The following is a 14,494-nucleotide window of genomic DNA, read 5'->3' on the forward strand; positions in this document are numbered from 1 at the left end:
TTTACTTCGTCCTCTTTGGTGTAATTTGTGTAACATGGTATTGGATGAATGGCAATTGTATTGTAATAAATGTCTGAGGAAGTAATCATCTCAACGGAAAGAATACTGCCCATTTAGCATTAACACTGAGAGAGCGATATGCAAGATGGATAGTGAACAAACGCAAATGCGAAAACGAATTTTCAAAAATATTCACACCGTTTCATGAAGAATTCAATGAGTCGTGGGAAATGCCAGAAACAATACAGTACTCAAAACAGCGAGTTGAAGTCCAATGCCAGCACTAACAACGAGAAGTCTGTTTCATCTACCAGATGTCTTATGTGATACGTATTCGCAGTTACGATTACGTACCACATCCATCTATATAATGGATTGACGAGAATGAAAATTTATGCCAGACCTACTAGTACTTTACACCTTTTTTCTTTCTTCCTTTTTTATATATATAGAAACAGAATCTTTCGCACTTCGTGCCGCGAGAATGGAAACATCTTAACTGAAAATAAATATTTACGTCGACAGGTAACCAAACGGAAATAACTGACACATCAGCTTGAGGTTGCGTGGAGACAAGGTGGGCAGGTGTCGAATTTTCCTTTTCTATTTATTTTTTATTTTAATTTTTTAATACTTACAAATTGTTATACAAAATAGGTAAACTGAATCGGAGTCCATTCTACATGGTTTCCGTCACTTAAAAACGAAAAAAAATCTTTTCCAGTCGTTGCCAACGATTTTTTAAAATTTTATTTTCATTCATTAAAAACTAAAAACAAGACAAACAGGGCCACAAAAGTAAAATAAACTGCGTAGCAATATTCCTGAATAGGACCTTGATGAGAACACCTTAAGGACTGGTTAACTGATGCTTTGACGACGAAATAGAAGGTTAAAGATAATGACGAATAAGTGGCGATACCGCATACAGTGGCCATACATTTTTGGAAGGCGAGCGGGTTCCTATCACCCCCTCAATCTACAACGTAATGAACATAATGGTCTAACAACCACGTAAAGGTATTCGACTTTGCTCTCGGCAGGTAGGAGAGTCTGGACGCAATACGATACCAGCCGAAAAGGCAGTCGCAATAAACCGAATTAAAGCGCTGATTCCTTCATAAGCCAGTGCCAGTTCGCTTCGTGGCCATGACAGGTAAATCTGTGTTGTGGTGTGTCTATGGCGGGACAGCGACTATACTGATCGGTGACACTAAATCCAATACGAAATATGCGCTCACTGGTGGGTAACAGATCGTGTATCACGTGATACCACGAGGAGGCCACCGCCACTGATCAAGCAGGAAGGCTAAGATGGAATCACACCGCCTTCCAACAAGTTTGCGGTGATGCCCGTTCAGCCGGGGCCGTGCAATCAGTCCCTCTCCCGCGCATTGACAAAAATCCGTTAGTGGAATGCTGCCCTTGTAGAATATCAACTCCCAAATAACTGACACCAGCGTAAAACTCACGGATATGTTTTAACTGGAAACTGACTCGATCAACATCAATAGGCGTATCAAGACTGTCCGGACGCAGGCAGTAAAACGCCCGAGACGTGAATGTGTGGACTGCGTGAGAGATAGTCAGTACAGTGCGCTGAACAAATAACACACACGCTTTCCTTCGTCTATCATAAAGTTCCAAATCCCCGAGAGAACACGCACTCGCAACCACTACGTATCGTAATCGAAAATGTGAGACTTCCATAAAAAACAACTAGCCATCATCGCGGGAAGGGTAAAGATCTGAGCGGTGTAATAGGCTTTTCATTAGATTTGGATATCCAGACTCTGAACTTTCTGAATCAGGTTAAAGGAACGTCGTTCAAGTTACAGGATTGCTCCCTTTCTCTTCTTTTTAACCGACTTACAACTAAGTGTAGCCATTTGGAGTGGAGAACAGTCAATTACGACTCTCAAAGATGTATGTCTATCGGCCACCATCGACCGCGAGACGACAGCATTTGCAAACTGCGTAATTCCATCAATCAACGTCGGTCTTTGTTGATGCAGGCACCTGATACAAGCAAAAGTCATCCAACGTAGCCTTGAACAAATGAATCGCAATGGGAGAACGGAGTAACACCGTCACTCATCGGCGTATGCCACAACGAGCCAACGAGGCTGTTTCGCACAATAGTGTCCATCCTTCTAACTGAGCGACGAATCTTCGAAGAAGGGGCTCATTTGGGGGAACAAACAATGACATTGAAAGCAGAAATCTCTGAGGAACACCCCTACGGATAGTAATATGGGGTGTCACTTGGCCATTGACAGCCACCGAAGCTTGGATACGCGTAAACAAATTACACAAGACACTACACGCGTAAATTGTGAACCCAACGTCATCCATGTCTGCAACAGGACGCCATGGCTTACCGTGTCGAACGCCTTGTCAAAAATGCCAGTGCATCAGGAACAGAAGTAACAGCAGGCACTGATAGAATGTCACGACATTCTGCCATCGGAGTCAGCGAAGTACGACCAGCAATACAATTTGGCTGGTCAGCAACAATTTTTCCCAGCAACACAGACAGCTGCCTATTCACCGTCCTCTTCACAGTTTTATAATCAGAATTTAATAGGATAATAAGGCGACATTTATCAGTTGTTGCCTGGCCAGAATTAAGAAATGAACACATGTTTTTCAACTTCAAACGAGTCTGGCACAAACCTTCCTCTCGACATTTCTTTCAAAAGCAATGTAAAAGTAGTAGCCACCAAACGCCAAAAATGCGCAGAAAACTCCTAATCAGACCATCCGAACGGTGTAAGTTTGCGATCCAGAGACTGAACAAATAAATCGGATGACGTATCGACAGGAACGGGTACCTCAACAGCCAAACATAGAATGGTGTAGAGCTTGAAATATGTCCTTTTGTGTTGTCACAATATTGCCGTCCTCTGGTTTGAGAGGCGTTGTGCACACACGTCGATGACGAGTCTGATGTCGAATGAAATTATATAAAGAAGTCAATTCATCCGCTACCTTGGAACATGGTTTGGTCGGCAGCTTTAACCCTCCCATTGACGCTGCTCCAATCGTGGCAGTTGCGCCTCACGTCTGTAACCATAGAGGAGTCATGCACACTTTCATAAAGGTCACATAAGAGAAAGTAATAAAATTTTTGCGTTCTCGAAAATTACCGCGCTCTATCAGCGCAGAATCGTATCAACGTTTGTCTGAGCCTCGGCTTTGCCAGTTGAACTGACCATTCTAAAATAGGAGCGTATCGCGTAGTTGAACGAAGACAATCGTCCCACACTTCTCGGATTACCTAATCGACAGACGTGTCCTCCAAGTGCGCCAGATTCAGAATCCAGGGCGATGGAAAGAATTCCGTCAACTGTCGCGTATGATTTAAAGTAGCAGCCACTGCACAGTTGTCAGCGGCGTGGATGAAGTCGACAGACAAAAATTCTATCCCCCATCTATCATACAAATGAACTCTGTAAAACCTACTGCTAGAAGTAGCAGTAAAATGGGTATAGTTATTAAGGGTCGAATATTTACACACCCGAACATCATGCAGTTTCAAGAAACGAATTCCCCACAGAAATTAAAATTGTGAAACTGATCTACAGGACGCAACACACGGGTAAAATCACTACCTTTCAAAATATTCGGCGCACTTTTTCGTAACAAATAAACCACCTCTTTCTTATAAAATCGGAACATTCAATGTATGTCTCCTAGCGGACGGTGAATAAAGAAGAATCACGCTCAGGTGAATAAAACGTACATTCTGGTCCTCTACCGTTATCAAGAACTTCAGTCGCTTCAATAGGAATATCCTCCCTAAAAAAAACAAGGCTGTACCCGTGGAAAATTCTTCAAGCAAATTAAAGACATTGGAAATGCGAGTACACTGCAGTAATTGTACTTATTGCAGGAATACCTCATCCGCACAGGAATCATACATAAACTCATGCAACGAAGCGAGACACTGATCCGATTCCATCCTGTTAACATTCAAAGAAAGAAAAGTCTGCATAGTTAACAAGAAAAGATATTTAAAGTGCCGACCAAGCTGGTCGTAGGTCGTGTTCCAAAAATGAAGAGCATAGAGACAGAAGTGATGACACTTTCTGCAGGACCTGACCATCATTTTGCAGCACAATGCTCAACCATATACAAATACAATGCAAGCTGTTACTGATTTCTTTGACTGATGGGGCTGCTAAGTGCTGTACCACCTACTGCACTCCCCTGACTTAGGCCCTAGTGAGCTCAACTCGATTTCCAAGCTGAAGGAAACACTTCACGGTATTCACTTCGGAACTGCTACAAGTTCGTCGGGCAATAGACCGTGCCGCTCGAACTATCAACACAACTGGCACTGCTAAGAGTACCGTACGATTTCCACATCGCTGGCAACTGGTTATACACAATGCTGGTGACTACTTTAAAGGTTAGTAAAACTTCGATTCATGTATCTACTTTGTACGAGCTGTAAATGAATAGTTGCCACTATTAAAGTTCCAACCGTCGTATATCATGAAATGAGATAATCGTGTGGCATTGTTGGGCGGGAGGTCCCATCCGGGGAAGTTCGGCAGCCGAGTGCAAGTCTTATTTGAGTCGATGCCACATTGGGCGACTTGCGTGCCGGTGGTGAGAATGAAATGATAATGAGGACAACACAACAACCAGTCCACGAGCGGAGATAATCTCCAACCTGACCGGGATTCGAACCCGGGCCCGCCGCATGGTAGGCAAGCACGTTACCACTCAGCTACGCAGGCGGACTGGTGATACCATAATCAGTTGTCACAGCATCAGAAATGCAACCTGGCGCAAAACCCAGTGGCAGACCACATATTACTTGAAAAACGGTATGCAAAGAATACGCGAAGAGCACTCAAAAAATGCCTTGAGAGCGTACGTTATATACCAAATCAATGTAAAGAGATATGGTTTTATGTCCCTTACATTTCTTAACAGGCGGGCAATACATTAGTGGAGTAAACAAGGACCTCAAGCCCATATTAACTAAGGGGAGTTCTCCAAAATCTCCACTAACGATGCCATACTATTTCCGTGGGAGTATAAGGTATCATACTAACGACCTATCATAAAATGACGAACCCATCCAAACAGGAACTGACACATAGCGAGTTGTATCGCGATAGGTAATTCAGGGATGGATAAAGCTAAAGGATTAGTAAATGTGTTAAGACCAACAAAAACTTCAAAATATAAGTCCTCTAATTAATTAACATATTTGCGCATAAAAGGGGGCAACAGTTGTGAGCGTAAACGAGTTATTAAATTGTATAATATTATAAACTAATCATGCAGTGGAATAATACTACTCAAAATATTTCAAGCGACGAGGGATCCAAGGCGATAAAAAAATGGTACAAACCTAAAAATGCCAGGAGTCTCAAGCCGCTTGTGACTTACAACAGTAGCCCATAAACTCACAACTCATAACTGTCGTGAGGTCGACATCAATCAGAAATCCACAAACACCTTAAAACACGCATCTGATAAGAATGTCATAACATTCCCCATAAGCTGTGTGGTGAAGTAAAGGACAAAGCTGGAAAAGTAACCGAATACTACTCATGAGATGCAGTCTAGAAGTATCGAATATCCTACACATCAACTAGGGAATGTGTCAGTTTTGGTCTAAAAATGTAGCTGGCTAAGAAAAGAGGCGTGCAAACGAACAGATAACACCAAATCACACCACAAGGAATCTGTACAAAATCTTACCATCCTAAGTATCAAGAAGACCGAGCTATCGAAAAAAATCTATTCATAGAAGTGTACACGCTTACAAACAACGAAATACAAAAACACGGTCAATAACAAAAAAGTGCTACATACCAGAAGATTGTAGTGTTACAAAATGAAATATAAAGAGTTGCAGAAACAACCAAGATCTATGAGCTAACCCAGCACTCACAGTAAGGGGATCTACCATGTGTCACAGCCAAACAATCAATGCGTTACTGTAAAAGTAAAAGAGTACGTAAATACCAAGAATCATAGACACAAGATTACAGATAGATAAAAGTGTAGATTGTCGGAAACATAATGGTAAAAAAATACAAAAACCTGAATTAATAAGGAGGTACATAAGTATAGGTAAACCAAGGTAACACCTTTGAGGCAAAGAAAACAACGAAATAACAATATGAAATTTACTGCGAAACTCAAAAATGGCACATAATATCCAGTCACTAATGTGCCGAATTCATCATGTGTTACTCTAGCCATATGTAATCTGTAGTACAGTTTACAGAATCCATAATATAATAAATAGCTATTATACTAAATATCTCTCACACAGTACCTACTATACTACGGTAAACTTGCTATAAACGATAGTGTCGGCAAATATGGGTCGTCAAAGAAAAGCTGGAATCTTAACTAGTGAGAGCAAGTCATGTATTCCCAACAAAATGACAGAGCTGGTCGCTTTGGAGTGCTGTATGTGGTGTAGAGTGATACCAGGCAGTCGTGAGAGCCTCCAAACGCGTTGTATGTCATGGTAACAAAGTGGCGCGGACATTACAGTCCGTTGGAGAGTGCCAGCACATTGAACAGGATTATTTAGTATTTACGAAGTCAATATAATTCGGCTTTATAAACTTAATATAGTTCGTAGAAGATTATCGGTTACACAACCTCAAGCTTCGTCTTATGTTCGTCCATCATGTAAAACTAATCACTACAAGTTAGTTGCGAGTAAATCCTGAAGCGCTTGTGTCTTCTTCGCTCAGAAATAACGGCGAACCTTTATTATGAACACAGATAATCCCTCCCAAGGGAATGTATCAAAAACGGGCCAGTCTCAAATATCTCGTAAGCTTCGTCTCAGCTTTCTGTAACACGAAAGCTCTATATCTGCTATCAGATGTCATGAACTCTTTGTCCTCATCATGCTGGGAGATCTTCATCGCGATAGTCCCGTAGTAACAATACTTCAAGACCATTGTCTCGTATTACAGGCACTGAGTTTAAAAATCGTTATCGATCACAGTTTGCTTCGGAGATTTTGCGACGTTGTCGAGAAGTAAACTACGTACATGTTAATTTCCGGCCCATATATTAATTCAGTCGAAGGAGACACTGTCGCAAGATTCTGTCTTAAGGACGACAGTAAGTTTCTGAACGATTTGAGACACGTGCACACAGGAGAGAAATACACGGGCATTTCAGTAAAGAAAAGGCTATGTCACAGTAGGTAGTAAATACTAGATTACTTACTTCCACGTTCCATACAACATTTAAATGATATCTTTATCGAAGTGATGTGGAGTGAATCAGTTCGCTAGATATGTGTACACGATTAGCTTTAGCATTAATCATTAAAGAATTTTTTTTGGTCCAACTCATGTAACTACAAACACAAGAAGCAACATGAAAGCAAACACGAACATTAAACGACTCCCTAGCTCTAGCAGATATTAATCCGAAAAGATACACGAATGAATGAAACTGCACAGAAATGAACGTTCTTTCATACTTCTTGGATATTTTAAACCCTCTGAATGGAACGTCCAGGCAAATTTCATTCTCTTTGACCATTATTGTGGCGCAGAGCTGGATTCGCTATCATGTGCGTCTCCTTGACTGGCTCAGGATTTCGAGAGTGATCATTATCAGAGTTGTGTTTCGACGAGTAATAAACATTTCGAGATCAGGAGCTAAGATACACAGTGAATTCACCAGTCATCAAAACTCTACCGCGAACTGCTAATGTTGGAAAGCTGCAAGTAATCTTTCTCGCGAATCGCTTCCCTCTTCATATAAAGATCACTTAAATTATGGATTCTGCTGGGTCAATAAATTAACGGTAACTGTCTTTCTTTATCCAACAACGCATGGAGCGTTTGAGAATCTTCATCTTCCTTGTCGATGTTGCTGGTGAATGCGTTTAAGCACTCAGTGACTTCATTATCGTGGTCATATTTCTTGGGGTGTTCCACTGTGTGCATCTGTCTCACACCAAGCTGCAAAGACTTATCTTTCCGAAGATTAGCCTCCACAGGTCTCCTTTCTTGAATCGATTAAAAAACTTTTCATTAATCCTAATTTATCTCAACATCTGTCATTTCTACCGTCGTGGGATAACTCAAAGGAGGGACAGTATTACGATATTGTGTATTGAACCAATTTCGTAAGCCCGAATTCAGTACTTCGACCTTCTCTCTGCTATCTCCCGTTTCGGTGCCAGTATGGCCACTGAGTTAATGAATAGAGGATTTCGAACTGCTTGCTGGTTTTACGTAGAACTAAAACTTTCTAGGATTTTAGTTACATCGGTTGACAAAATTTCTCTTTCAAAGTCGTTAAATGCTTCTCTCATTGCTCTCCTTACGCTCATTTTAGCTTCGTTCAGCTTTTTATAGCTACATTCTGACTTCTCTTAAATTTATTTGTTTACGTAGCAGTTTTCTAATATGGCTGTTAAACCACGACGGATCTTTGCCACTCTATAAGCCCAGGCTCGAACGGTTGTTACGTCGTTTAAAATAGCTGCGAGTCGTTCACCATTTGTTATATGCACGCTAGACATTTCATATTGATACGCCAACACACAGAACAACTCCATTCACAGTGTGCTGATAGGCACGTCCAAACAGACAGCGCCTGTCTGCCATTACGACACACCCTACGTCGACTCATCCTAGTGAGCTGATTCCATCTAACCGACGAGCACATACAGGGTGTTACAAAAACGTACGGCCAAACTTTCAGGAAACATTCCTCACACACAAAGAAAGAAAATATATTATGTGGACATGTTTCCGGAAACGCTTACTTTCCATGTTAGAGCTCATTTTATTACTTCTCTTCAAATCACATTAATCATGGAATGGAAAAAAACAGCAACAGAACATACCAGCGTGACTTCAAACGCTTTGTTACAGAAAATGTTCAAAATGTCCTCCGTTCGCGTGGATACATGCATCCACCCTCCGTCGCATGGAATCCCTGATGCGCTGATGCAGCCCTGGAGAATGGCGTATTGTATCACAGCCGTCCACAATACGAGTACGAAGAGTCTCTACATTTGGTACCGGGGTTGCGTAGACAAGATCTTTCAAATGCCCCCACAAATGAAAGCAAGAAGGTTGAGGTCAGGAGAGCGAGGAGGCCATGGAATTGGTCCTCCTCTACCAATCCATTGGCCACCGAATCTGTTGTTGAGAAGCGTACGAACACTTTGACTGAAATGTGCAGGAGCTCCATCGTGCAAGAACCGCATGTTGTGTCGTACTTGCAAAGGCACATGTTCTAGCAGCACAGGTAGAGTATCCCGTATGAAATCATGATAACGTGCTCCATTGAGCGTAGGTGGAATAACATGGGGCCCAATCAAGACATCACCAACAATGCCTGCCCAAACGTTCACAGAAAATCTGTGTTGATGACGTGATTGCACAATTGCGTACGAATTCTCGTCAGCCCACACATGTTGATTGTGAAAATTTACAATTTGATCACGTTGGAATGAAGCCTCATCCGTAAAGAGAACATTTGCACTGAAATGAGGATTGACACATTGTTGGATGAACCACTCGCAGAAGTGTACCCATGCAGGCCAATCAGCTGCTGATACTGCCTGCACACGCTGTACATGGTACGGAAACAACTGGTTCTCCCGCAGCACTCTCCACACAGTGACGTGGTCAACGTTACCTTGTACAGCAGCAACTTCTCTGACGCTGACATTAGGGTTATCGTCAACTGCACGAAGAATTGCCTCGTCCATTGCAGGTGTTCTCGTCGTTCTAGGTCTTCCCCAGTGGCGAGTCATAGGCTGGAACGTTCCGTGCTCCCTAAGACGCCGATCAATTGCTTCGAACCTCTTCCTGTCGGGACACCTTCGTTCTGGAAATCTGTCTCGATACAAACGTACCGCGCCACGGCTATTGCCCCGTGCTAATCCATACATCAAACGGGCATGTGCCAACTCCGCATTTGTATACATTGCACTGACTGCAAAACCACGTTCGTGATGAAGACTAATCTGTTGATGCTACGTACTGATGTGCTTGATGGTAGTACTGTAGAGCAATGAGTCGCATGTCAACACAAGCACCGAAGTCAACATTACCTTCCTTCAGTTGGGCCAATTGGCGGTGAATCGAGGAAGTACAGTACAGAGTGACGAAACTAAAATGAGCTCTAACATGGAAATTAAGGGTTTCCGGACACATGTCCACCCAACATCTTTTCTTTATTTGTGTGTGAGGAATGTTTCCTGATAGTTTGGCCGTACCTTTTTGTAACACCCAGTATAGACATCTTCAGTGCCGTTACTTACGTCAGTGATGAAATCTCACATGGCACTGACGCGCGGAATGGCTGCGTGGTTTGAGGCGTCATGTCACGGACTTAGCGGCCCCTCCCGCCTGAGGTTCGAGTCCTACCTCGGGCATGGATGTGTGTGCTGTTCTTAGCATAAGTTACTTTAAGTAGTGTGTAAGTCTAGGGACCGATGATCTAAGCAGTTTGGACCCTTATGAATTCACAAACATCTTGACATTTTACATGGCACTGGTTATGAACCATCCAGAGGGCTGCGAATGACCAGTGTGGGCTTTAGATGGCGTGCACAGCGTGTTGTTTGGCTAGCGTATATACGAGGGCAGTTCAATAAGTAATGCAACACATTTTTTTCTCGGCCAATTTTGGTTGAAAAAAACGTAAATTTCTTGTGGAATATTTTCAAACATTCCCACTTCGTCTCGTATAGTTTCATTGACTTCCGACAGGTGGCAACGCTGTACGGAGCTGTTAAAATGGCGTCTGTAACGGATGTGCGTTGCATACAACGGGCAGTGATCGAGTTTCTTTTGGCGGAAAACCAGGGCATCTCAGATATTCATAGGCGCTTGCAGAATGTCTACGGTGATCTGGCAGTGGACAAAAGCACGGTGAGTCGTTGGGCAAAGCGTGTGTCATCATCGCCGCAAGGTCAAGCAAGACTGTCTGATCTCCCGCGTGCGGGCCGGCCGTGCACAGCTGTGACTCCTGCAATGGCGGAGCGTGCGAACACACTCGTTCGAGATGATCGACGGATCACCAACAAACAACTCAGTGCTCAACTTGGCATCTCTGTTGGTAGTGCTGTCACAATTGTTCACCAGATGGGATATTCAAAGGTTTGTTCCCGCTGGGTCCCTCGTTGTCTAACCGAACACCATAAAGAGCAAAGGAGAACCATCTGTGCGGGATTGCTTGTTCGTCATGTGGCTGAGGGTGACAATTTCTTGTCAAAGATTGTTACAGGCGATGAAACATGGGTTCATCACTTCGAACCTGAAACAAAACGGCAATCAATGGAGTAGCGCCACACCCACTCCCCTACCAAGAAAGAGCTTAAAGCCATACCCTCAGCCGGTAAAGTCATAGTTACAGTCTTCTGGGACGCTGAAGGGGTTATTCTGTTCGATGTCCGTCCCCATGGTCAAACGATCAACTCTGAAGTGTATTGTGCTACTCTTCAGAAATTGAAGAAACGACTTCAGCGTGTTCGTAGGCACAAAAATCTGAACGAACTTCTCCTTCTTCATGACAACGCAAGACCTCACACAAGTCTTCGCACCCGAGAGGAGCTCACAAAACTTCAGTGGACTGTTGTTCCTCATGCACCCTACAGCCCCGATCTCGCACCGTCGGATTTCTACATGTTTGGCCCAATGAAGGACGCAATCCGTGGGAGGCACTACGCGGATGATGAAGAAGTTATTGATGCAGTACGACGTTGGCTCCGACATCGACCAGTGGAATGGTACCGTGCAGGCATACAGGCCCTCATTTCAAGGTGGCGTAAGGCCGTAGCATTGAAAGGAGATTACGTTGAAAAATAGTGTTATGTAGCTAAAAGATTGGGGAATAACCTGGTGTATTTCAATGCTGAATAAAACAACCCCTGTTTCAGAAAAAAATGTGTTGCATTACTTATTGAACTGCCCTCGTATGTAGCATCACTGTCATTGCCTTAATCGTAGGCAAATGTCTTCCCCGTAAGAAGCAGCACAACCCAGTGGCAGCTGGCAAGCCCATTCTGCTGACAGCTCGGAGTGTACTTACGACTTTCTGGCCTATCCTGATCCACTGGAGGGTGGGGTCCCTGAACACCTGCAGCCACGCGCGCCACGTCAGCAGCCGCAGTTTAGTGGCCCAGGACGCAGGCTTGCTGTAAGACAGGACCAGGTCAGCAAGGGCCTCGGCCCACGCAGGAAGCGGCAATGGCTGCGGTAGGCGAGTACTTACAACATGTTGATCCTGCGTGCGGGCTCCTGCAACACAAGAAGATTTCCAATTTTATGGGGCTTTCTTAGGAAGGCTGTTGGCAGGGTAGCCTGTTGAACCAAACCGGTTGTGACGTAATAAATGAGTATCAGTACAACTGTTGTGTTTTAGTAATATTAACAATCAGCTGTGAGAATCAATATGATAAATATTAATTATGTGTTTCATTCTTTTTTCATATATTGTGTTTGTGCATAAGTTCATAGCGCTTTTTCACTAGTTTACTACACACAGCAGATACACATAACAGAGTTTTAGTCATCAATAATATATTTTCCCTTACTACTTGGAACAGCAGCCAGCGCTGGAGTAAATTTTCGATTCAGCGACTGCAGAAATAACGTGGTTTTCAGTCAAAGAAATCATCGATCTGTCTTTGGAGCGTATTTTCATCCGGAAAGGAAGCTCCTTGAAGATTGTTAGATAGAGAGCAGAAAGGTAAAAATCTGAGAGCACAAGGTCAAGTGAATAAGTGCGGTGCGGAATGACTGCCCAAACCTGTTTTTGCATGGTGTGTTTTCGTCAATCTAGCAGAATGAGGGCGGGTGTTATCATAATCGTTAGTCTTGGATTGCGTCGACGTTTGAGCAGTCGACATTAAATGTCAGCAGTGACGGTTACACCTCGGGCAAGCAACTCGTACTAAACTACACTGTCACTGTTCCACCAGATGCATAACATTATGTTTTTTGGAGGTGCCTGAATATTTGTACGGGGAATTGCTGTTTTAGCCAATCGATGACGAGCAAGCAGAGTTGCAGACATGGCCAACCGCTGATTTTTGTTATTTTGGCTTAGAGCTTGCGAGACCCATATATCCGACTTTTAACCTACCCCATCGCACTCAAATGTCGGACAGTGGCGTAATTTTCACAGTTTATCACATTTGCCAATTCCCGAGTACACTGAAGTCTATCACTGTGGATTAACCCGTTTAAAAGATCTTCATCAAACCGCAAAGGTCTTCCTGAACATGGAGTGCCAGTAATGTTAAAACGATACTACTTAGAACGAGACAACCATTTTCTTGCCATGCTCTGTCCTATGACATTATCGCTATACACGACACAAATATTTCTAGCTGCCTTGGCTGCTGTCACCCCTCCACTAAACTCAAACAGAAGAGTATGTGGGAAATGTTCCGATCCTCCAGTTGGCACTCGATTTTCTAGCGTTCACAGCTCCACTTATTATCTCCAAATGACAATCAACAATTTGTAAATTCAAATAGCAACAGTGAACTAGGAATGAAAAACGACGATCGATAAATAAACTCATAGCAAGTGGAGTAGGAACATGTAAAACAAAACACTACGAGTTTGTTACCAACTTAATACTTTTCAGCTGCAATAGCTTTTTTTTTTTTTTGCACTTTGGCTATAGTTAGTAAATATGACAGAGACAGCCGGCCGGGGTGGCCGAGCGGTTCTAGGCGCTACAGTTTGGAACCGCGCGACCGCTACGGTCGCAGGTTCGAATCCTCCCTCGGGCATCGATGTGTGTGATGTCCTTAGGTTAGCTAGGTTTTGATGACCTCAGATGTTTATGGGTATACTACAGTTTTTATAAATAAGAGAAACATTTAGGAAAATGATAATCACCTAAAATTTCAAGACATGTGTTTTCCGTTTTTATGATTTAACAGCAAAAAAAGAGGGACAGAACTACAAACATTCAGGACTTTCATAATCTCCCGAAGTGCTCAAAAATACGAATAAATTCCAGAAACGCGTCGTACTGCACACGATGAAACGTAACTGCTGTGTACTTCATTATTTAGTTCGTTCAGCACTGATTGGCACTCTCCCTATAAATCTCGAAAAGTGACAGACGGACATGTCTGTCGATGTATATGTGAAGATATACTGTAGTACTCTTGGTGAAAAGTTCTCGGGTTTCCAGCCGGATGGCGATGTTAAAATACCGAGACGTTTTGGGGAGTGTCATACTCATCGTCTTCTGGCGAAGTAGTGAGATACGCGGATGCTGTGATATATGTGCTAATGGAATCGCCCCCTCCACCTGGCTATGAGTGGCTGTGTACTGTCCAGTCGAGAGAGGCGCAGGGGACTATGGTGAGACTAAGGCTGCAGTGGTTGGGGTAGTGAGTGCTCCATTCGCATCTCTGTCTGGGCATTACCGCCACGTCTGGTGCGCTAGATTGTGCTGGATGAGCTCTCATCGTATCGCCGCTAACTCCTGATTCCAT

At 43.3% G+C, this 14,494-nt stretch overlaps 1 protein-coding gene across 1 annotated transcript in view; it reads right to left on the reverse strand.

Annotated features, from left to right (window-relative positions):
- LOC124789687 (protein scarlet-like) overlaps positions 1 to 14,494 on the reverse strand; it is a 371,381-nt gene that overhangs the window by 89,715 nt on the left and 267,172 nt on the right. The window contains exons 8-9 of the mRNA XM_047257124.1: positions 12,247 to 12,272; positions 12,064 to 12,169 (exon numbers count right to left, since the gene is read on the reverse strand). Of these exons, the coding sequence (XP_047113080.1) occupies positions 12,064 to 12,169; positions 12,247 to 12,272 (132 nt within the window). The remainder of the gene's footprint in view (positions 1 to 12,063; positions 12,170 to 12,246; positions 12,273 to 14,494) is intronic.

The sequence above is a fragment of the Schistocerca piceifrons genome, chromosome 3 (assembly GCF_021461385.2).
Source record: "Schistocerca piceifrons isolate TAMUIC-IGC-003096 chromosome 3, iqSchPice1.1, whole genome shotgun sequence".
Classification (NCBI taxonomy): Eukaryota; Metazoa; Arthropoda; class Insecta; order Orthoptera; family Acrididae; genus Schistocerca; species Schistocerca piceifrons.